The following is a 25,021-nucleotide window of genomic DNA, read 5'->3' as shown; positions in this document are numbered from 1 at the left end:
AGACCGTAAATGTCACACACAAATCAGATTAGTAGCATATACAGTTGTCAGGGGTTTAATACGAGCACACCAACATTGCAGCAGGGTACACCTCAATGCCGTCTGCAGCAGACACACGGTGTGAAGTGCTGCAGAAAACCACCACAAGGTGGTGATAAGAGCTGTGAAGGATGTTTGAAAAGAGAATCAGCTTGCCTTAACAGATAGATTGGCAAATAAAGTTTATTATAGCAGCTCATGAATTGAGATGAAGAGTGGAAATGGTTTAAATATCAGGTTATTTTAAGGAGGACCAAGCAATGGGACCAACTTTACTCTCATACCGTCATCACGCATTCTCTCACAGCGCAGCATTTTCAGCAAGGGCAGCTTTCTCTCGTTCACAGAATGTAATAATAATAATAATAATGATGCATTTATTTTGTATAGTGCCTTTTGAGGGATCGTTTGAAGGGGGAGAGTGTGCTGGATAAATCGTCATGCCTTTGTTTGTTAATCGGAAACAAGAAAAAAAAAAAAAAAATCAAGGAAAAGATTACCCTCCAAACCTAAAGACCTCTTCATCCCCACTACCCCCCTGTACAGTTTCTCTACTGTAAATATAGATTTTTTTTTTTTAAAGAAAATAATCCTTCCTTCTTCTAGCCAATGGCCCCTGGTTCTAGCATAGATTCGTTTTTCTTATGATGACTGATGTATAGATGATTACTTTAGACAAATGTACTTGCTTGTAAGTCGCTTTGGATAAAGGCGTCTGCTAAATCTCAAAAATGTCAAAATGTAAAATGAACCTGTATTTCAACAATAAAACAATTACAAAAACACATCTCGCTCCTGTCACACTGGATTTTAGGTGGCTCTAGCCATCCGCTGTGCACTCTCTCCATCCTCTCTGGTGAGAGGATATTTTTGGTGATGAATAGGACACTATTGTGAGGCCGCGTTGGTAAAAAAACCATTATTGACAACTAATTTGGCCACGTCTCTCTTCAATGTCTTCCACAGCAGAGGCATGTCTTTCTTTCCGTATAGCCGACTAGAATGGACATTTTACAGATAGCGGACATGTATTCATTCCCCTTGGTTTTGCTCATTCCATATTGCTGCAAATACAAACAGCCTTTTGGACTTGCAATGACTACTGAATACCTAAGGCTCTTAAAACGCAAATGAATACAAATGCAATTTACACAAATCATCAATATAGGCTACAGGGTCCATCCGACTGCAGCCATGTATTTTCTAGGGAAAGGAAAGGAGGCACGCAGGCAACGAGCATGGCGTTATTTCTATTACAGCATATTGGATGACTGTCATTCATATTCCATTAACCAGCTCAATGTAACATCGATAACATCGGTTTAGGCTATTTACATACACACCCTGGGCATGATACTCAAATTTACCCATCCTATACCCATCATGAGGTTACACCAACCAAGGACATCTTCTGTAATTGTCGAAATCGGGACAAATTCAGGCACGTAGGGCCGCACCCCCTGTTAGCAGGTGTCTTTTTCTTTTCTTTTTTTTCATTTGATACAGCTCTCGTATTCTTGTGATGGTGTGTGTGACAGTATGTGGAAGTCTATGTGTGTCATCTAGTCTACTGGTTAAATTCTGTGACTGCTGCTGATTCCACGCTTTTCACTCGCACTAACCACTATGTTATTCTTCCGTCAAAAGTCACCAGAATCGCATGTTTAACAGCAACATTTTCGCTGGGTAGAGAGGGTGGCGGACGGACAGACATCTTCTGTCATTGTCGGAATCGGGACAAATTGCCAAAATGTGAGGTGTTCACCTAACTCCGTCTCACATGCTCTGTCTCACTATCTGTGGTAGTGCACGTTGACATAGGCTCCTGCTAGATTGTAGCGCAGGTTTAGATGAGTTAGGATTGACATATTGACTAATATATGCAACACTCTCGTGATCAGAGCTGTTTATCGGGTCCGGACGGGTGCACGGGTAAATCAGTTGTTGGCCTTGTGTCATTTACCTGAGACCCGATCATTTGATGCTTTTCACTCGCACTAACCACTACGCTATTCTCCTATCAAAAGTCACCAGAATTGCTTGTTTAAAGGGTGATATGCAACATTTTCTCTGGGTCCCAACATTTTAGGCAGCACCCCCTTGGGAAATATACTTCCTACGTCCCTGGACAAATAGCCAAAATGGAGGGTGATCAGATCAAATTGACATACTGACAAATATATGCAACGCTCTCGTGATCAGAGCTGTTTATTTGTTTTATTCTCGTCATTACACATGGCATGTAATCATTTTTGACTGATTCATGAAAGTTCTAATTTCAATCATGTGAAATCTGTTCAGTGCCAGAGCAAAAAATGAATGACATGAACTGCGCTCTTTGCTTTGTGAGTGTGCTGTGTCCATGTACAGTAGCCTACTGCTGAAATGCATGGAATCAACTGAGAAACATTATATCCAAATTGAAACAACTCATAAACTACTCTTCACATAATTAATCAAGCGCCAATGTTTGTAAACACACTGTAAACATATCTATAATGCTCAACGATGCCTCCTGGTGGTTGTTTTGACATGGTGAATGACCTGAAGAAAAAACTCACCCGTGTTGTCGTGAGCCGTTGCGGCATCGCCACAGCGGCTCAGCTCTAAACTTCTGCCAACTGTACTGACAAATATATGCAACACTCATCAGAGCTGTTTATAGGCCTTTCATTTACCTGAGATCCGATCATTTCATGCTTTTCATACCTGAGCACAGGGTGTGTGCACTGAGCAAAGTGTGTGTGTGTGTGCACTACTGTAGAACTAGTCCTCATCATCTGTTTCATCCCAATCTCTCCTGTTGCCTTTATTCATCCCTCACGAGTGAAGCCAAAGTTTATATATACAGTATTCTAATTAACTGCTTGACGCTATTCCAACATGAGCATCGGATGACTGCTTTTACTGGAACACAACCACTCAATCTTCTCCTAGTAAATGACTAAACCTTCCATTGAACCGCTATGAGGAAAAAACTGGTGACTTTTGAGAATATTATAGTGGTTAGTGCGAGTGAAAAGCGTAGAATTAGTAGGGCAAAGTGATGCAGTATGTGGCTGCTGTGAAAGTGAACTGTGTGTGCGGGTGATCAGATCAGATCGACATACTGACAAATATATGCAACGCTCTCGTGATCAGAGCTGTTTATACAGTAGGCCTTGTGTCATTTACCTTAGATCCGATCATTTCATGCTTTTCACTCACACTAACCACTATGTTATTCTCCCGTCAAAAGTCACCAGTATTGTTGGATACGGGCAGTAAAACAGTGAAAATATAATTTGTTTTATTCTCATCATCCCACATGGCAGGTACATTTCACAGTCACACATATTCTATGTCTGACATAATTGTATGAACTGTCCATAAAGACATGATTTGTTCTAAATTAAGGTTTATCCAAGGACATAATTTAGAATTTCTCCGACCAGACAATAATTTGTCCTTTTCCAAATTCAATTCAAAACTCATAAGCTACTCTTCACATAATTAATCAGGCGGCAATGTTTGTAAACACAATATAACACACTGCAAGCATATCCATGCCTCCTGGTGGTTGTTTTGCCGAGTTGAATGACCTGAAATAAAACTCAAGGGTGCCATCGTGGAACTCCTGCGACACTGTCACACCGGCGGCCCAATTCGAAACTTCTGCCAACTGTACCTGTACACACAAACACCACACACTCACTCACTCAGACATACTATACATACAGTGCCCTCCATAAGTATTGAAAAGTGTAACGGTCAGACAGGTGAACCCAAGTGCAGAACACAGACTAAGAGCCAGGATCAGTGAAACCCCAAGCTGGGGTGTATTTATTGAGAGAAGGCTGACTGAGCGATATGTAGACAGGTAGTCCGGTAAGGGTCAGGCAGGCAGGGGTCAAACAGGTAAGCTGGCAGGCAGATGGGCAGAGTTCAGGCAGGTAATCGGGTTGGCAGACAGGCAGTCGTACACACGAGGTCAGGCAGGGAAGCGGGCAGTCACGCAGGGGAACAGGCAGGTAGGCGGATAGTCATCCAGGCAGGGTTCAGGGAAGGAGGGTCGGTGGCAGGAGTCAGGAGGGAACTGAGGACACAGGAACAAACAAGGTAAGGAGGCTGGGAATGCTAAGAAGCAGGAACTAGGAATAATAGCTAGAAGCGTGACTAACAATATCTGATGTTACGATCTGGCAGGGTAGTGAAGGTTGAACCGGGTATTTATGGCAAACGCTGGTAATGAGAATGGGGAACAGCTGGTCATCTGACTCCTGCACACCTGAAATCAGCCTGACTGGTCGAGTGAAAGAGAGAGAGAGAAAGACTGCCCTCTGCCTCTACGGGCGCCACCTGGCGTACATCTTGGAAGGTCCGGGTGCTCTCTATGAAAATCTGAGACGAGTGAGGGATCCAGGATCTGGCGGCGAGGAACCCAACAACGTTCCTCAGGACCGTACCCCTCCCAGTCGACCAGGTAATGAAGCCCACGACGACGTACATCCAGGAGTCGCCGGACGGTGTAGGCCGGGTGGTCATCAATGATCCTGGGCGATGGAGGAACAGGAATAGGAGGGGACAGCGAGCTGGTGGCGACAGGCTTGATCCGGGAGACATGGAACATAGGATGGACTCGCAGGGAGCGGGGAAGCCAGAGGCGGACTGCAGATCGGTTTATGATCCTGTTGATACGAATGTACCAGGGAGACAGTTTACTGGACTCTACCCTGAGGGGTAGATCACAGGTAGAGAGCCAAACCCTTTGTCCAACTCGGTAGCAGGGAGCCAGAGTCCGATGATGATCGGCTTGCCGCCGGCGCTCTCCTGATCGGGAAAGAGAGGAGGTTGATAACCAAGCGCACATTGGAAAGGCGAGAGACCGGTAGCAGAACTGAGGAGAGTGTTATGGGCATACTCCACCCAGGGCAACTGTTGACTCCAAGTGGTGGGACTGGATGACGAGAGGCAGCGCAGTGCGGTCTCCAGACCCTGATTGGCCCGCTCCGACTGCCCATTGGATTGGGGATGGAAACCAGATGACAGACTGAGCATAGATCCAATAAGAGAACAAAAAGCCTTCCAGAATTGAGAGGTGAACTGTGGGCTGAAACAATGTCAATAGGGAGGCCATGGAGTCTAAAAACATGTTGTACCATGAGTTGAGCTGTCTCCTTCGCAGATGACAATTTAGGCAGAGGAATAAAATGAGCTGATTTGGAGAAACAGTCAACAACTGTCAAAATAGTACTGTTTCCTTCAGATGGAGGTAAACCAATAACAAAATCCATAGATATATGTGACCATGTCACTAGTGTCTCTTTCCATGTTGGGCCACCAGAAGTGCTGTCGGAGGAAAGCGAGAGTCCGGTTCAGCCCAGGGTGGCAGGTCAACTGATGAGCCTACTGAAGAACGTCAGAATGGGCAGAGTCAGGCACAAAAAGACGGTTCTCCGGGCCGTTACCTGGGTCAGCCTGGTCCTGCTGAGCTTGGCGAATGAGCGACTCAATCTCCCAGGTAACAGTAGCCACATAGCATGCAGGAGGCAGAATGGACCCCGGGTTGGAACTCATCCTTAGTAAACTGACGGGACAGCGCGTCCGCCTTGACGTTTTGGGACCCTGGACGGTAAGTAAGACTGAAGTTGAAACGCCCAAAAAACAGAGAAACCTGGTTTGTCGCGAGTTTAGATGCTTGTGGTTCGTCCATATGAAAAAAGGGGAGAGCTGTTCCCTCCAGCCAATGGCGCCACTCTTCCAGAGCCAATAGACATTAGAGTATTTGGTCATGCCCTTTGGTCTTACCAACGCCCCTGCTGTATTTCAATCCATGATTGGATGTTTTGTTTTTGTGTACCTGGATGATATTTTAATTTTTTCTAAGGACCTTACTACTCACCAGTAGCGGACGGATAATCTCTGTGGAGAGGGAGTCCTGAATATACTTCTCCATGGCCTCCACGTTCTGGGAGAGAAAGATTAAACAACCGGCTGCAGGAGTGTCAGGCAGGAGGTTAATGGCACAATCATAAAGGCGGTGGGGAGGCAGAGACAAGGCATGATGTTTACTGAAGACCAGGGCGAGATCATGATATACTTCTGGAACAGAGGACAGGTCGGGGGGTTCAGGCAGTGGAGAGGCATTAGTGGAAACAGGTCTCTGAGCAGCATGTAAACAGTGAGAGTGGCAATGCGTGCTCCATGAGATGATGTTGCCTGAGGACCAATCAATATGTGGGTTGTGGACCTTGAGCCAAGGGTAACCGAGCACCAAAGGAGTGAGGGGACAGGTGATTATATGGAAGCTTATCTCCTCTCAATGATTACCGGATAGCAGAAGGGTAACAGGTGAGGTCTTGAATTCAATTAGAGCAAGAGACATGCCATTAAGACCTTTAGCCTTTACTGGAACTTCCAGTGGTTCGAGTTCGATGCCCAATTTCTAAGCCACCTGTATATCCATAAAACTCTTGTCCGCTCTGAAGTCAACAAGGGCAGAGAAAGGTTGAAATTGGTTGTGCCACAGGAGGTGCGCCTCAAGCTGGGGGCGAGAAGGAGAGGTAGAATAAGAGGTCTGGCTCGAACGTAACTCCCCATCTACGGACGAGCCGTCTCTTTTAGTGGACGGAGGGGACAGGTTGAGATAAACTGACCAGGGCGACCACAATAGAGACACAAATTAGACTTAACCCGGCGAGCCCTCTCTTCTGGTGTTAACCGGGCTCTTCCAAGTTGCATGGGTTCGACCTCGGGAATATTCGTGTTGTCTCGGCGGAGCTCGGAAAGGTGTGGAAGTGAGGACCTGGGCGTGGCTGACGAGGGAGAGGGAAAAAACAGCATCTTTTTGAGACCGTTCTTTACGGCGCTCACAGAGCCGATTGTCAACTCGGATGGCGAGAGCAATGAGTTGTTCCACACCTTGAGGTTCATCACGGGATACTAATTCATCCTTTATGCTGTCACTGAGGGAATGCAAAAAGGAACTCTGGAGAGCCTCGTTGTTCCACCCGCTCTCCGCCGTGAGAGTGCGGAACTCAATGGCCATCTCGGCAACACTACGAGAGCCCTATCAGAGAGAGAGGAGCCGTTTGGCCGCGTCCTTGCCACAGACAGGATGGTCGAACACTTTACGCATCTCATGGATGAAAGAGTCATAAGAGGAGCAGGCAGCCGTTTGTCTCTCCCACACGGCCATGGCCCACTCGAGAGCGGATCGTTTCATCAATCCGATAACGTAAGCGATGCGAGTGTGGTCACATCCAAAAGCATGAGGTCTTTGTTCAAAGATCAGGGAACATTGTAGTAGGAAGGGTCGACATGACCCAAGATTTCCACCGTAGCACTCAGGCGGAGGAATAGAGGGTTCTCTGCGGGGAAAGAGAGTCCGTAACAGGTGGCAAGTGAGCGGGCATGTTAAAATCTGTGGAAGGTTCACCGGGGCTGGAGGAAAGAGAGAGAGAGAGAGACTGCCCTCTACCTAGAGGTAGAGGGCGTGACAGAAAGAGGAAGCATTTTGTCTGCCTGCCTGAAGTCTGCGACCCATTGACCCCACCAGATGCTGGGTATATTCTCTGGTGATGCTCTGCCAGGCCCTGTACTGCAGCCATCTTCAGTTGTTGTTTGTCTTGAGGTCTTTTTTCTCAAGTTCCCTCTTCAGGTAATTAAATGCATGTTCAATTGGATTTAAATCTGAAGATTGACTAGGCCAGTCAAGAACCTCCCACTATTTGGCCCTGAAAAACTCTGCGTTGGCACTATGTTTTGGGTCATTGTCTTACTGTACTGTTTGGAGGCTTGTGAGCATTCATCGGGGTTGCTCACCGGCCCCGCAGCCCACATATTGGCCGGCCCACCGGGAATTCACCAGATGGCCAGTGTCCACTGCTGGTCTCTGACACATTCACGCCTACCTCCTGGAGAGTGTTCCTTATCTGTGGGACAGTTGTTTTGGGGGTTTTCTTAATGGTGAGCATTCTTTGGTCATCCACTGTAGAAGTCTTCCTTGGCCTAATAGCCTGTTTGCAATTGCTGAGCTCACCAGTTCTTTCTTTCTTTTTAATGATGTTCCAAACTGTTGATTTTTTTACACCTTTACACCGTAAAATTGACATTTAGCCGAAACAATAATTTAAACTTTACATTCCGATCACAGCTTGACAAACTAAACTAAACAGTTGGATAGCATAATAAGATAGCTTAATAAGAAGCATCACGCTGCATTCGTAATAATATAACTTGTCTCATGACCGGTGTCATATTACCCATAGGCTATCATTTGTCTAGAAAATATTGATTCAGTTACCATTATGAGACTCTGCTCTGGGAGTCCTAATTCCGCTTGCTTCTTTTGGGGCCAGCTGTGAGAGAAGGCGGTGGTAATGGCACGACAGACTATGAGGACCCGCTCTGTCCGTTGCCTCTGGTCCTCCACTGCGTTTGTCACCACCAGATTGAGGTTGTGGCCAAAACAGTTGAGTCATGGACAATTCAGGGCCCTGATGACAGCTGCAATGTTAGCAACATTATCAGTCGTTGAGTTTGAGATGTGAGTGTAGATTAGTTCCCATTAGTGTTCCCATCTCTGGCCGTCATCTTTTTCATGCAAATCTTGCAAATAACCTTGTCCAAATCTGCAGGTTCTCCTTTATCGTCGGGTCGGAACCTGAAATGCTGCCATATAGCAGCAGTGGCATTTTTTTTAGGGACCAAGTCATTAGCGCCTGTCGTAGCAGTAGCTTTGCTACCTCTGTTGCTCCAGTGTCCGAACAGGCCAATAGCAAACTTAAATTGGACAATGGCCAGTCAAATTCTGAATCTGGAAATGCTCTTCAAACCCAGTGCTTGTTTTGTAAGAAAGACCATTCCATGGAGCTCGTTCAAACAAAAACCCAATAAAGAAAAGACAGAGTTCATCAAGACTAATGGACTATGCTTTGGCTGCTTAAGAAAAGGGCACATGAGTAAGAGCTGCCCAAAACGTATGTCATGCCAGACTTGTCATAAGAATCACCCAACAGTCCTTCACATTGAGTCTAAAGAAATTCCCAGACCATCTCGGATCAAAATGGAGTCTAAAGAAGCATCAATGTCAAGTGCTCTGGTTTCCTTAAATTCAGAGAGCCATACTGGGGCCGGATTGAAAGGGGACAGCTATAAGCTGTCTGGTTTGGAAGTGGCTGCTTTAAAAGAAAACGTATATCTGAGATTGCCTGATGTGTATACCCAAAAGTCAATCCCTGTCACCAATGAGAACATTCCTAAAGAGGAAGATTTAAGAAAATGGCCTTACTTTAAGGATGTGGAATTAACACCAATAGATGCTAGCATTGGGCTGCTTATCAGTGTGAACGCTCCTAAAGCACTGAAACCTTGGAGAATAGTTAACAGTGAGGGTAGTGGGACCTATGCTGTGCAAACTCGTCTTGGGTGGGTCATCAATGGTCCGCTCAGTCCTAGTATAGATAGTAATGGACACGACACTGCTTCTGTTCAAATTAACCGCATCTCTATAAGCAATTTGGAAGAAATGTTTGTCAGGCAGTACAATCAAGATTTTTCTGAACAGCATTATGAACATACAGAAATGTCTGTGGAAGACAAACAGTTCATAGATATCATGTCAAAATCAGCAGTGCAGAAAGATGGCCATTACCACTTGAAACTGCCTTTTCGGAGGTCAAATGTAAGAATGCCCAACAACAAACAGGTGGCCCAGCAGAGGGCGCAATACCTGCTGAGAAAGTTTAAGAAAGACCAATCATTTTATGATGAATACAAAGAGTTCATGAATAATGTGATGGCAGAAGGACATTCAGAGATTATACCACAGGATCAGCTGGAACAGGAAGAAGGAAAAGTGTGGTATATACCACAACATGGTGTCTATCACCCTCATAAGAAAACCTTGCGTGTGGTGTTTGACTGTGCCTCAACTTTTGCTGGAACCTCATTGAATAAAGAGCTCCTACAAGGGCCCGATTTGAAAGACACCTTGCTAGGTGTGCTCATTCGCTTTCGCCAAGGTCCTATTGCCCTCATGACAGACATTAAAGGAATGTTCCATCAAGTCAGAGTGGCTGAGGAAGACGTTGAGTATCTCCGTTTCCTCTGGTGGCCTGATGGTGATATCACCAAAGAGCTTACTGAGCACAGAATGTTAGTTCACATCTTCGGAGCAGTGTCCTCCCCCAGCTGCGCCACATACGCCCTGTTAAAGACGGCTGATGACAACCAACATCTCTACCCAGAAGAGGTAATCAATACAATCAAGCATAATTTCTATGTTGATGATTGCCTTAAGTCTGTTTATTCCGTAGGGCAGGCGATATCTCTGTACCAACAACTTACTGAGGTATGCGCCAAAGGGGGCTTCAGACTCAACAAGTGGGTCTGCAATCATCGTTCTGTCCTTTCTGAGATCCCTGAAGAAAACAGAGCTAAAGGTGTAAAGACACTGGACCTCAGCCGGGACCAGCTCCCCATGGAAAGAGCGTTGGGAGTACAGTGGGATGTTGAATGGGACGTCTTCACCTTCAGCATTATGGACAAACACAAGCCACTGACAAGACGTGGAATTCTGTCTGCTGTTAGCTCCATATATGACCCCATGGGCTTCTTAGCTCCAGTCATTCTCACTGCAAAGCAGATTCTGCAACATCTGTGCAAGATTAAGTTTGGATGGCAATTCCAGTAGGTACGGCACAAGCGTGGCAAAGATGGGTGGATGATTTAGTTCTGCTTAATACATTTAGCATTAGTAGATGTTTCACACCAAAAGATTTTGGTGAGATCACAGTGGCACAGCTGCATCACTTTTGTGATACCAGCAAGGCTGGATTTGGTGCTGTGTCATACCTTCAGCTATCAAATAGCAAGCAAGAAGTGTGTGTTGCCTTTGTTATTGGCAAAGCAAGAGTGGCACCACTGAAACAAGTCACCATACCCCGTCTGGAACTCACAGCCACAGTTTTAGCTGTGCGCTTAGACAAGATGCTGTCAGCTCATCTAGAGCTTAACCTGAGAGAATCAGTCTTCTGGTCGGACAGCATGACTGTTCTGAAATATATAGCAAACACAACAACACGGTTTAAAACCTATGTGGCCAATAGAGTGTCCTTCATTAGAACACTGTCCAATGTCACTCAGTGGAGACACGTTAACACCAAACTGAATCCTGCTGATGCAGCCTCTCGGGGCATGAAGGTAGGCCCTTTCCTAAAATGTCCAACCTGGATCAGCGGCCCTGATTTTCTCATGAAACCTCAGTGTCAATGGCCTGCGGTCATGGATGAAATATCTGTCCATCTAGATGCTGATTCAGAGGTGAGGGATGAGATCCTTTCTTGTGCAGCTGTATTGGAGCAGGAGATCTGTCCCACCACTAAGTTGCTGATGTACTTTTCCAGTTGGACAAAGCTCAGAAAAGCCGTGGCATGGATCTTAAAACTTAAGGAAAGGGTTCAACTGAAAATAAAGGAAAAACAAAACATAAAGAATACGCCCTGTGGAAATCAAACCTGTGTTAAACAAGAAAATAAGTGGAAACCGCAACTCACAGCAGATGATCTGTCTTTGGCAGAGGAAGCCATTGTACGCTTTGAGCAGAGAAGATATTACGGAGATGAAATGGCTGCCTTGACCTCTGGTGCTGTTAAGAAGTCAAGCCATCTGTACAAGCTTGATCCGGTTGTTGCTGATGGAGTGTTGAGAGTGGGTGGAAGGTTGAGCAAGTCGGCCTTACCCGAAGAATCAAAACATCCTGCAGTTTTGCCAAAAGCCAGCCATGTTTCAAAGCTCATTCTTCAACATGTACATGAAAAGGTTGGTCATAGAGGAAGAAACCACATGCTTTCCACCTTCTGTCATCGTTACTGGATCCCTCATGCCAAATCAGCAGCTAGAAAAGTCATCAGAGAGTGCATGGCGTGCCAACGACAACGGCAAAAACCAGTTGAGATAAAAATGTCTGATCTCCCTGCTGACAGAATCTCAGCTGATCTTCCACCATTCACACATGTTGGCGTGGATTACTTCGGACCAATGGAAGTAAAGAGAGGCAGGAGCTTTGTAAAAAGGTACAGAGTCCTGTTCACCTGCCTTACTTGTCGTGCTTCTTATTGCAGTTGGTATGAGATGGCGCCGAGGAAGGCTGCCGTGTCTCACGCTCCTCCTCACCTTTTTATTGTTTTAACTTATCTTGCTAGTTTATTTTTATATTTACGCCTAACTCTCGGTAACAGGCGAACGGCCAAAGCGAGCCCTATCATACGATATGATAGAGAAAAACTTTTGCGCATTAGATCGTCGGTGGAAAACACTTTTTCACCACCACCCGCAAACAATGGCAATCTACCCTGGCTACCTGCTGCCTCACCTGGACAATGGAGGAGACGGAGGAAGCGAGGCTCGCGGGCGGGAGTGCTGGTCAGGCTGAGGAAACGTGAGAACCGGCCTCCTCTCCCCAGTATTCTTCTGGCGAACGTCCAGTCACTGGACAACAAGCTGGATGAACTCCGGAGCAGGATGGCGTTTCAACGGGACATTAAGAACTGTAACGTTATGGTTTTCACGGAGACTTGGCTCGACCCTTCGGCCCCAGATTGCGCCATTGTTCCACACGGATTCTCCATTCACCGCCAGGACAGGACAATGACATCGGGGAAGAGCAAGGGGGGAGGTGTCTGCTTCATGGTGAATAACAAGTGGTGTTCAGACGTGGAGATACTTTCATCGGACTGTTCTCCCAATTTAGAGCACCTCATGATCGGATGTCGACCTTATTATTCGCCCAGGGAGTTTACATCGGTTGTGCTTACAGCTGTCTATATACCACCAGACGCTGATACCAACCAAGCGCTGCACGAGCTGTATGGAGTTATCGACAGGACGGAGACCTCACGGCCCGAGGCTGCTTTCATTGTGGCTGGGGATTTTAATAAAGCCAACTTGAGGAAAGTCCTGCCGAGATACCGCCAGCACATCAGCTTTCCCACGCGAGGCGCAAACACGCTCGACCATGTTTACTCTCCCTTCCGCGACGGATATAAGGCCCTCCTACGACCCCCATTCGGCAAATCAGACCACAGCTCAGTACTGCTTCTGCCTTCCTACAGGCAGATACTCAAACGTGACAGGCCGGTGACGCGGACCATTCAACGTTGGTCTGACCAATCAGACTCCGCATTACGGGACTGTTTCAGCACTACGGAGTGGGATGTGTTTAAGGACGACAATTTAAACACACACACGGACTCGGTGATTTGCTACATTGGCAAATGCATTGATGACGTCGTGCCGCGGATTACTGTACGGACATTTCCCAATCAGAAGCCCTGGGTTAATGGAGAAGTCCGAGCCAAACTTAAGGCACGGACTGCCGCCTACAACTCAGGTGATTTGGAGGAGTACAGCAATTCCAGGTATGCACTCAGGAAAGCTATTAACATTGCTAAGAGACAATACAAGGACAGAATGGAGTCCAACTTTGAGGGCTCCAACTCAAGGCACATGTGGACCGGACTCAGAACAATTACAGACTTTAAAGGGACTACGAGTGTGACTGAGGAAGTGTCTCCATCTCTCCCAGATGACCTTAACACCTACTTCGCACGTTTTGAGAGCTACTCTCCGGCTGAGGAAGTACAGATGGACCAGGACCCCTGCACACTAGCAATAACAAGGGCAGATGTGTGCAAATCCTTCAAAAGGATCAATCCACACAAGGCCCCTGGTCCGGATGGCATACCTGGCCGGGCTCTCAGGGTGTGTGCAGATCAGCTGGCAGGTGTGTTTACAGACATTTTCAACCTGTCACTGCTCCAGTCGGTGGTCCCCACATGTCTCAAAAAGTCCACCATCATCCCCATCCCAAAGAAGTCAAAAACATCCTGCCTCAACGACTACCGACCAGTAGCACTGACTTCCATCGTCATGAAGTGCTTTGAGCGGTTAGTCAAATCATTCATCACCTCCTCCCTCCCTGACTCACTGGACCCCATGCAGTTTGCATACAGGGCAAACAGGTCCACAGACGATGCCATCGCCCTCGCCCTCCACACTGCCCTCTCCCACCTGGACCAGAAGAACACATATGTGAGAATGCTGTTCATTGACTACAGTTCAGCATTCAATACCATTGTGCCCTCCAAGCTCGCTGTGAAGCTCAGGGACCTCGGGCTCAACACCACGCTTTGTGACTGGATCCTGAGCTTCCTGACGGGCAGACCCCAGGCAGTGCGGATAGGAGGCGCCACATCATCCACCCTGACTCTCAACACCGGCGCACCCCAGGGCTGCGTGCTCAGCCCTCTCCTCTACTCCCTGTTCACACATGACTGCGTGGCCACACACAGCTCCAACACCATCATCAAGTTTGCTGACGACACGACCGTCATCGGCCTGATCACCGACGGCGACGAGACGGCGTACAGAGAGGAGGTGAGAGTCCTGACATCTTGGTGCCAGGACAACAACCTCCAGCTCAACCTCAGCAAAACTAAGGAGCTGATTGTGGACTACAGGAAGCGGCAGGGAGCTGGGCACGCCCCTATCACCATCAACGGGACGGCAGTAGAGAGAGTCAGCAGATTCAAGTTCCTCGGGGTCCACATCTGCGAGGACCTGACCTGGACTCACCACACCGACGCCATCACAAAGACGGCAAGACAGCGGCTCTTCTTCCTCCGCAGGCTGCGGAGGTTCAACATGGACTCCAGGATACTCTGCAACTTCTACAGGTGCACCATAGAGAGTATCCTGACTGGCTGCATCACCGCCTGGTACGGCAGTTGCTCCGCCCTCAACCGTAAGACATTACAGAGGGTGGTGAAAGCTGCCCAGCACATTACCAGGACGGAGCTGCCATCCATGGAGGACCTCTACACTCAGCGCTGCAGGAAGAAGACTAACCGGATTATTAAAGACCCTCATCACCCCAGCAACAAACTGTTTCGGCTGCTCCCGTCTGGCAGACGCTACCGCAGCATCCGGTCTCGCACCACCAGACTCAGGGACAGTTTCATCCCACAGGCTATAAGACTGTTGAACTCCTGAGCTACTTAGCTCACCACAATGACACTTTAACTATGCCACTTTATAACATGCCACTATAAAATGCCACTTTAGACCAGTCGACATCTGGATAAAAACGTCTGTTTACATTTCACTTTTTACATTTTACATTTACATTTATTTAGTTTTATATTTAGGTAAATATTGTTATTGTTGTTGTTTCTTATTTTTATTATTTACACTTCTTATTGCACTGTTGGAGGAGCCCAAGACTTAAGAATTTCATTGCCAGCGATTGCTCTGTAACTGTTGTGCATATGACAATAAAACCATCTTGAATCTTGAATCTTGAATCTTGCAGTAAATGCAATAAGAAGATTCATCTGCCGCAGAGGGCAAGTTAAGGCAATCCGGTCAGACAATGGAACAAACTTTGTCAGCTCAAATCGTGAACTAAAGCAAGCCATCTCAGAACTGAATCAAAGCAAAATCCAAAACAATTTAACACAGTATGGCATAAGATGGACCTTCAACTCCCCATATGGAGCCCATCAGGGAGGCGTGTGGAAGCGCTTGGTGCAGGAAGTAAAAAAGGTGCTATGTTCAGTGGTAAAACAGCAAGTATTAGATGATGAAGCATTGCAGACAGTTTTTTGTGAAGTGGAGGCGATATTGAATGACCGCCCTATCACCCCCTCTTCAGATGATCCGAATGACATTGAAGCTTTAACCCCCAACCATTTACTCCAACTAAAGGGCAAACCAATCCTGCCCCCTGGTTTATTCCAGAAAAAGGACTTGTATGTTCGGAGGCAAGTTCAATACATCGTGGACCTATTCTGGAAAAGGTGGGTGAGGGAGTACCTCCCCATGTTTCAAGAGCGACAAAAATGGAAGAAGATTCACAGGAACTTTGCTGTTGGAGACGTTGTGCTCATCATGGATGAATCTGCACCAAGAAATTCTTGGCCCATTGGACGCATCACTGAAGCCATGGCAGATTCTAAAGGATTTGTTCGGCGACAAGACACGGACAAGTGAATTAGAAAAGCCCATCAACAAGATCTGTTTCCTGATGGAGGCAGTGTAAAGGCAACAGTGAATGTCTGCCTTCAACTGAGTCAAGTTCTGGAACCTCTGACCCTGCTTTACACCTGCTTGACATGCTTTACACCTCATTATGCAACATACACCTTTTTGAACACAAGCCTACAGTCCATTAGCATCACATGAAGCATTTGTCCCTCGACATTTGTCTTTTTCTGTTTTTTTACCTTTTTGGATTTTCAAAGAAGACATCTATGAAAAGATAAAAAACATTATTTGGTATTTTTTGCAAGTGTATGGACTATTATATCTAGTTGTTAAATCCATTGGATCATGCATTTGTTTAATACTGCATTGTGCATTGTAATGGCTACTGATGCTTTATGTTGTAATTGCTTGTAATACAAGAATTAGGGGCCGGAATGTCGTAGCCATTTCAATATTTTGACATTAATATGCATAATCATGCCCTTAAGAATATAATATAATTTTCTAAAGAAAGTGTCGGAAGTGCGTTTGAAAAGGACCACCTGTTCACTCGATCCACAGCCTTAATTTGGATTTTAAGAAACTTTGGAAGGCCGATACAAGCGTGCAACACCCCAAAAGTTACACTTCTGAAGGTGAAATATTGTAATTCTTTATCCGACCACATTGACAGTGGCGCTATTACAAATTGTGAAGTGACAAACAGAGTTTAATTTGGCAGTTTGATAGATAATGGAGCAGAAATGTTATGACAGTATTGAAAAGCATTTTCAAATCCCGCGGGATACAATATTACTGTTATACCGCCCAAGCCTAACACACACACACACACACTCCCCACGCCCCTCACCGTGACAGGTGCTGACAGCGAAGCCGATGCGTTTCCTCTGGCGGTCGAAGACCACGAAGAAGCCCTCCATGATGACGGCCCCCATGACCGTCCCAGTGCTGGACTGGGACACGGCGAATTTGTAGCAGTCCTCCTGGGCCGAGGCCACGTCCTCTACTGGACGCAGGTACTGCTGCAGGGGTGCAAAGACACACACAACACCTACAGTGGATATAGCATATAGGGAGGCTGGTGGAGGTAGAAATCGGAGGACGTGCTCATTGTTAAGCATGGAACGGAATGAGGAATGACATCAAACACATTTCTTATTCCATTTTATGCATTACAATGATTTCTCCGATGTCTACCTCCACCAGCCTCCCCTAGGACATAGCCTACCCTCAATAAGGAGCAATACAGTAATTATTGGGAGCTAACTGCTCCATTGGCTTGTTTAACTACCTACCGGTATGTACAAAAAATAAAGTGTGTGTGTGTACAGTGCCCTCCATAAGTATTGGAAAGAGGAAGCATTTGTCTTCTTTTAGCTCTATACTCCAACAGTTTAGATTTGAAATCAAACAATTACTATAGGGTCAAAGTAGAGATTCTCAGCTTTAATTCAATGTTTTTTTCTTTCAGATTGGTTTCACCATTTAGAAAGTACAACATTTTTTAAACATACTCTCCCTATTTCAGGGCTCCAAAAGTATTGGAAAAAATCATCTAATGTCCAAATAAAGCACTACTGTTTAGTATTTAGTGGACAATACTTTGCATGCAATAACTGCCTGAAGTCTGCGACCCATTGACCCCACCAGACACTGGGTACATTCTCTGGTGATGCTCTTCTAGGCCTGTACTGCAGCCATCTTCAGTTGTTGTTTGTTTTGAGGTCTGTTTACCTCAAGATTCAAGATTCTTTATTTGTCACGTGCATACAAGTATACAGTGAAATGCAAAAGTGACAGTGCCACAGAGTAGTGCAACAATACAATAAGTTTTAAAATAGAATAAAATAAAAATAGAAGTACTAAAAAATATACATTATGGACAGTATAAACAGTATAAACAATATGAACAGTATAAGCAGTAAGCAATATAAACAGCAGATGGATGATTATGTGTGTGCATATGTGTTATGATGTCTGTGAGTGACTTGAGGGGGGCACTGGTGGGGTCATCGTTGATGATTCTGATGGCGTGGGGGAAGAAACTCAGCCTTAAGTTCCCTCTTCAGCAAATGAAATGCATGTTCAATTGGACTTAAATCTGGAGATTGACCCTGGCCCTGAAAAATTCCCTAGTTGCTATGGCAGTATGTTTGGGATCATTGTCTTGCTTTATGATGAAGCGACGTCCAATGAGATTGGAAGCATTTGCTTGTACTTCAGCAAACAAGATGTTTCTCTACACTTCAGAATCCATTCTGCTGCTGCCGTCAGCAGTTAGCCATACATGCCCAAGCCATAACACCCCCACCATATTTCCCAGATGAGGAAGTATGCCGGGGATTTTGGGCAGTTCCTTTTTTTCTCCACACTTTACACTTGCCATTACTCAAAGATGCACATGTTTGCAAGACCTTTTTCCAGAACTCTGCAGGCTCTTTTTGGTACTTTTTAGCAAGCTGTAATCTGGCCATACGGTTTCTGTTTCAAACTAATGGTTTACACCTTGACGTGTAGCCGCTGTAGTTCTGCCGATGGTAGTCTCTGACACATTCACGCCTACCTCCTGGAGAGTGTTCCTGATCTGTGGGACAGTCGTTTTGGGGTTGTCCTTAATTTTGGTGAGCATTCATCGGTCATCCACTTGTGGAAGGCAAATCATTTTGTATAAGTATAATTGCATTTATTAATCATTTTGTATAACTATAGTTGCATATATTAAAGAACACAATGTAGAGTAATATGTATGTACAACCAAGGGTAGTCTGGGAGACATTCCTGTGTGGTTGGGTGCTGGGGGGAGAGATAAGGGGACCCCTGGGTACCCCCAGTTAAGAGGGATCGGAATGTTGAGGAACGAGAAATAGGCCAAGAAAGAGAATTATATGGCCTGGCCATATAATGGAATGGAATGTATCTGAAACATTCTCTCCTATAAATACTGCGCCCTTTTCTTTGTACCCTGACTTATTCTGGTTATCTCTTAGAGAGAGACACTATTGCACTCCTGCAAGTTTGTATTAAAGCTTATTATTGACAAAGCCAAAACAGGTTTTTAGAAATGTTTGCTAATTTATTCAAAATAAAAAACTGATATCACATTTACATAAGTATTCAGACACTTTACTCAGTACTTTGTTGAAGCACCTTTGGCAGTGATTACAGCCTCAAGTCTTCTTGGGTATGACGCTACAAGCTTGGCACACCTGTATTTGGGGAGTTTCTCCCATTCTTCTCTGCAGATCCTCTCAAGCTCTGTCAGGTTGGATGGGGAGCGTCGGTGTACAGCTATTTTCAGGTCTCTCCAGAGATGTTTGATCGGGTTCAACTCCGGGCTCTAGCTGGGCCACTCAAGGACATTCAGAGACTTGTCCCGAAGCCACTCCTGCGTTGTCTTGGCTGTGTACTTAGGGTTGTTGTCCTGTTGGAAGGTGAACCTTCGCCCCAGTCTGAGGTCCTGAGTGCTTTGGAGTGGCTGAGCGCTTTTTCCCTCGATCCTGACTCGTCTCCCAGTCCCTGCCGCTGAAAAACATCCCCACAGCATGATGCTGCCACCACCATGCTTCACCGTAGGGATGGTATTGGCCAGGTGATGAGCGGTGCATGGTTTCCTCCAGACGTGACACTTGGCATTCAGGCCAAAGAGTTCAATCTTTGTTTCATCAGACCAGAGAATCTTGTTTCTCATGGTCTGAGAGTCCTTTAGGTGCCTTTTGGCAAACTCCAAGTAGGCTGTCATGTGCTTTTTACTGAGGAGTGGCTTCCGTCTGGCCACTCTACCATAAAGGCCTGATTGGTGGAGTGCTGCAGAGATGGTTGACCTTCTGGAAGGTTCTCCCATCTCCACAGAGGAACTTCCTGACGATGGCCCTTCTCCCCCTATTGCTCAGTTTGGCCGGGCGGCCAGCTCTAGGAAGAGTCTTGGTGGTTCCAAACTTCTTCCATTTAAGAACGATGGAGGCTACTGTGTTCTTGGGGACCATCAATACTGCAGACATTTTTTTGTACCCTTCCCCAGATCTGTGCCTCAACACAATCCTGTCTCGGAGGTCGACGGACAAATCCTTCCACCTCATGGCCTGGTTTTTGCTCTGACAAGCACTGTCAACTGTGGGACCTTATATAGACAGGTGTGTGCCGTTTCAAATCATGTCCAATCAATTGAATTTACCACAGGTGGACTCCAATCAAGTCGTAGAAACATCTCAAGGATGATCAATGGAAACAGGATGCACCTGAGCTCAATTTCCAGTGTCATTGCAAAGGGTCAGAATACTTTTGTAAATGTGATATTTCAGTTTTTTATTTTTAATAAATTAGCAAACATTTCTAAAAACTTTTTTTTTGCTTTGTCATGATGGGGTATTGTGTGGAGATTGATGAGGAAAAAAATGAATTGAATCCATTTTAGAATAAGGCTGTAACATAACAAAATGTGGAAAAAGTGAATACTTTCCGAATGCACTGTATCTTGACGTTGCCTGCGTCGCGAGGGCTGGAAAGCGGTGAAGTGAGACTGGGATAGTCTCAAAGAGGGGAAATGTGGAAGGCAAATCATTTTGTATAACTATAACTGCATTTATTAATCATTTTGCATAACTATAGTTGCATATATTAAAGAACACAATGCAGAGTAATATGTACAGTGCCTATAGAAAGTCATCATACCCCTTTGAAATAGTTACTATATTTGTCGTCCAGCCTGAAATCAAAACCCATTAAAAAAATAACTTTTTCCAGCTTTATGTACAAATTTAGCCATACAACATCAAACTAATGAAAAAAAAAAAAGGCGACAGTTCTGAAAATTTATTAAAAAATGAAAAACAAGAATAACAGGGTTGGAAAAGTCATCAGTCCCCTGATTTAATACTTTGTAGAGCCACCTTTTGCTGCAATTACAGCCATCAATCTGTTTGGATATGTCTCTACTAGCTTTGCACACCTAGATTGGAGAATATTTGCCCATTCTTCCTTGCAGAATTGTTCGAGTTCAGTCAAATTCTGTGGTGAGCGGCGATGGACTGCTGTCCATCCACAGATTTTCTATCGGATTTAAGTCAGGGCTCTGACTTGGCCACTCAAGGACATTCACCTTTCTATCCTTAAGCCACTGCGTTATTCTTTTGGCGGTATGTTTAGGATCGTTGTCGTGTTGGAAGGTGAATGACCTGCCCATCTTCAGCTGTCTAGCAGAGGGACGCAGGTTGTCCTCAAGAATTTGGGTGTACTTGGCAGCATCCATTTTCCCTTCAATCCTGACCAATTGCCCAGTCCCCGCTGAAGAGAAACATCCCCACAACATAATGTTGCCACCACCATGCTTCACAGTAGGTATGGTGTGTTTTGGGTGCTGTGCTGTGTTTGGTTTTCGCCAAACATAGCACTTGGAGTTCAGTCCAAAAAGTTCAATCTTAGTCTCGTCTGACCATAAAACCTTTTCCCACATGGCGACATAATCTTCCAGGTGTGTTTTTGCATAGCACAAATGAGACTGAGTGTTGCACTTTTTCAGAAAAGCCTTCTTTCTTGCTACCCTGCCATACAGGCCAGCTTTGTGTAAAGCTTGTGAGATTGTTGTCACATGCACAGACAGACCAGTCCCAGCCATAAAGACTTGTAAGTCCTTCAAAGTTGCCTTTGGCCTCTTGGTAGCTTCTCTGATCAATGTCCTCCTGGCTCAGTCATCCAGTTTGGACGGACGGCCTGATCTAGGCAAGGTGTTGGTGGTGCTATACGCCTTCCACTTCTTAATGATGCTCTGAACGGTATTCAGAGGGATAGCTAAAGCCTTCGAAATCTTTTTGTAGCCTTCACCTAACTTGTGCCTTCCTAGAACTTTATCCCGGAGGCCTTTTGAAAGTACTTTTCCAACCATGGTGAATTCTTTGCAGAACCATGCACTTCTAGTAGTGGAATCCTCAAGAAACAGCTGATTTTATTCTGAAGTAATCAAAACCACTACAATTGATGTCAGGTGGGGGGCAATTAGCCTGGTGTTTGATCTGGAAGTTGATTGGTTGCACCTGAGCAAGTTTATAATGGTATACTCTCAGGGGCTGATCACTTAACCAAATCAGGTATTTCACGAATTAATTTTTAAGAATTGTCCAGAATTTTTTATTTTTTTATTTTCACTTTGATGATGAGGGTTATAATGTGTACATACAGCTCAAAAAAGTTAGATTTGATTTATTTTAATTTCCAGGGTGTAATGTGACAAAAGGTAAAGATTTCACAGGGTATAATGACTTTCTATAGGCACTGTATGTACAACGAAGGGTAGTCTGGGAGACATTCCTGTGTGGTTGGGTGCTGGGGGGAGAGATAAGGGTACTGATCGGAACTGGAGAATAGGCCAAGAAAGATAATTATATTCTGATGTTGGGACACAGTGGGGCGCTCCTTGTTTGAGTGACTCGCGGTTTTGAGGCTCAGTGTTTTATCGTGTTTTGTTTGGCTTGTTTTATCACTTTCTGCACGCGATCAGAGGTTGACGTGCAGGTTGTCAATTATGTGCGCCAATATGAAACATTGGACATTACTTCTGTGAATTTTGCTATGCGTTCCACAACCGGCTTGGATTTCACCGGCAGATCCACACATCACCAACCCAGGTACGCTCAACTGTACCCGGACTGACCTTCTGGAGCTACGACATGCTTCCTGGAAAAAAAACAGCATCACCACTCCTGGATCTAATCCCCGAGCATCTGTTAAGGAAACGCATTCGGACGAAAAGGAGATCAAGAGGAGGAATTAGGAACCGGTTGTGGAGACGAGAAAGTAAGGTCCCACTACCTGTTTTTACTCTGCCAAATGTGCGCTCACTACAAAACAAAATGGATGAACTCTCTGCGCTGATCAAATTTGATTCTGACTACCGGAAGACAGGCATAGGAAAATTGGGGGTGCGCTTTGCAAGGCCGTAAATGACAAATGGGCAACCAACTTTACAGTTCGTGAGACGGATTGCTCATGGCATTACGAAATAAGCTCGCAGCTGAACGCATTGCAGATAGCTACAAAAACGCTGTCTCCAGAGCAGCTGATCAGCCTGTGTTTCTACTTTGGGACTTCAACAGTTGTGACGTCGCTATGCTACTCCCACAGCTGGAGCAGTATGTCACATCTCCAACACGACTGGACAGAATGCTGGACCTATGCTTCGGAAATATACTCGGCGCATATGTCTCCAAGCCCCGCCCTCCCCTTGGTTTCTCAGATAATAATGTAATATTACTGCTGCCAAAATATAGACAAAAATTTAAAACACATAAGATCCACTCAAAAACCATCCAGGTTTGGAATAATGTGGAAGCGCTGAGGGGGTGTTTTGAGCTCACTGACTGGGAGATGTTCTTCCAGAGAAGTGAGGGTGACCTGAACATACTCAATGACTCCATCTGCTCATATATATCATTCTGCGCTGGCAGTGTCATTACAACTAAACAGGTCAGACTCTATCCTAATAACAAGCCCTGGGTCACCAGAGAGCTTAAACACTGTCTCAACCTAAAAAAAATGGCATTCATACAAGGAGACAAAAAACATATTCATGAAATGAAAAGGGAGCTGAAGCACAAAACCAAGCTGGCCAAGCTATAAAGCTACAAAAATAAGATAGAGGAGAGGTTCACCAGAGGAAATGCGAGAGAGGCGTGGCACGGTCTCAACACCAAGATGGGTAGAGCTCAAAAACTAGCCCAGATACAGTGCCCAGACCCTGCCTCCTTCACTGAGCAGCTGAACACCTTCTATGCCAGGTTCAGCAGGACTGACCTCGTGGGGGACTGGACCCCGACCAATACCAGCTACGTCCATGCACCAATCAGTGTGGAGGAGCGGAAGGTTGTTTCCATCCTCTCCAAGTTAGACCCAAGGAAAGCTCCTGGACCGGATGGGCTCAAGGACCGCGTACTGAAAGAGTGCGCGGCTCAGCTGGGCGGTGTGGTGGCACAGCTTATCCAGCTGTTCCTGAACGCTAGCTTTGTCTCCAGGGCATGGAAGGAGACAACCATCATCCCTCTTCCCAAAAAGCCCCATGCCAAAGCCATGAATGATTTCAGGCCCGTGGCACTCACCTCCATCCTCTGCAAATGCATGCAGAGGGTGGTCACTGGGGAGCTTACCACCATGGTGGGCAAGAGTCTGGACCCGTTCCAGTTTGCCTACAAGGCGAAACAGGGAGTTGAGGATGCCAGCCTAACTCTTCTGGGTACAGTGGCTAGGCATCTCGACTCACCAAAATCATATGTCAGGATTTTATTTATGGACTTTTCATCTGCTTTAATACAGTAAACACAAACACACTTCTGCACCGCCTCCATGGACTACAGGTCAACACAACACTGGTTTTATGGATTAAGGATTTTTTTAAAAACAGACCCCAACATGTCAGAGTGAACTGTCTTAAATCCAACAACATTGTTTTAAATACTGGGGTCCCACAGGGCTGTGTCTTGTCACCCATCCTCTTCTCCATATACACAAATGAAATCACCTGCAACAGCAACGAACTGTCACTTTTTAAGTATGCTGATGACATGGCCTTGGTGGCCCACATGACAGACGAGCGCTCCCTGTCCACATACAGGCAATATGTGGACACCATGGTCCTCTGGTTCCAGGAGAGCTCCCTGGAACTGAACATTGGTTTTACTAAAGAGCTGTGTTGCGGGGGGGCGCCAGGCACCTAACACCCCACACCCTCTCTCTGGACCACTCAGGCTGGAGGGGCAGGCAGTGGAACAGGTCGAGATCTTTAAATACCTGGGCACTGAGATCGACCACCGCCTGTCCTTCACACAACATGCGGATGGGGTCTATAAAAAAGGCCCAACAGCGCATGTTTCTCCTGAGAAGGTTGAAAAGTTTTAATGTCAGAAAGGACATTTTAACAGCAGTATATCGGTCACTCATCGAATCAGTTCTCACATTCAACATTGCATCCTGG

General features: G+C 45.7%; 1 protein-coding gene across 1 annotated transcript in view; it reads right to left on the bottom strand.

The window, feature by feature from the left end:
- LOC310823781 (beta-secretase 1-like) overlaps nucleotides 1-25,021 on the bottom strand; it is a gene marked incomplete at both ends in the record, with an annotated part of 37,991 nt that overhangs the window by 277 nt on the left and 12,693 nt on the right. Inside the window, one exon of the mRNA XM_083696630.1 lies at nucleotides 16,916-17,087. Within this exon, the coding sequence (XP_083552756.1) occupies nucleotides 16,916-17,087 (172 nt within the window). The remainder of the gene's footprint in view (nucleotides 1-16,915; nucleotides 17,088-25,021) is intronic.

This window comes from Argentina silus (genome assembly GCF_951799395.1).
Source record: "Argentina silus genome assembly, chromosome: Y".
NCBI lineage: Eukaryota > Metazoa > Chordata > Actinopteri > Argentiniformes > Argentinidae > Argentina > Argentina silus.
Note: the sequence above shows the minus strand (reverse complement) of the source record. Positions and strands in the feature narration are given on the sequence as shown.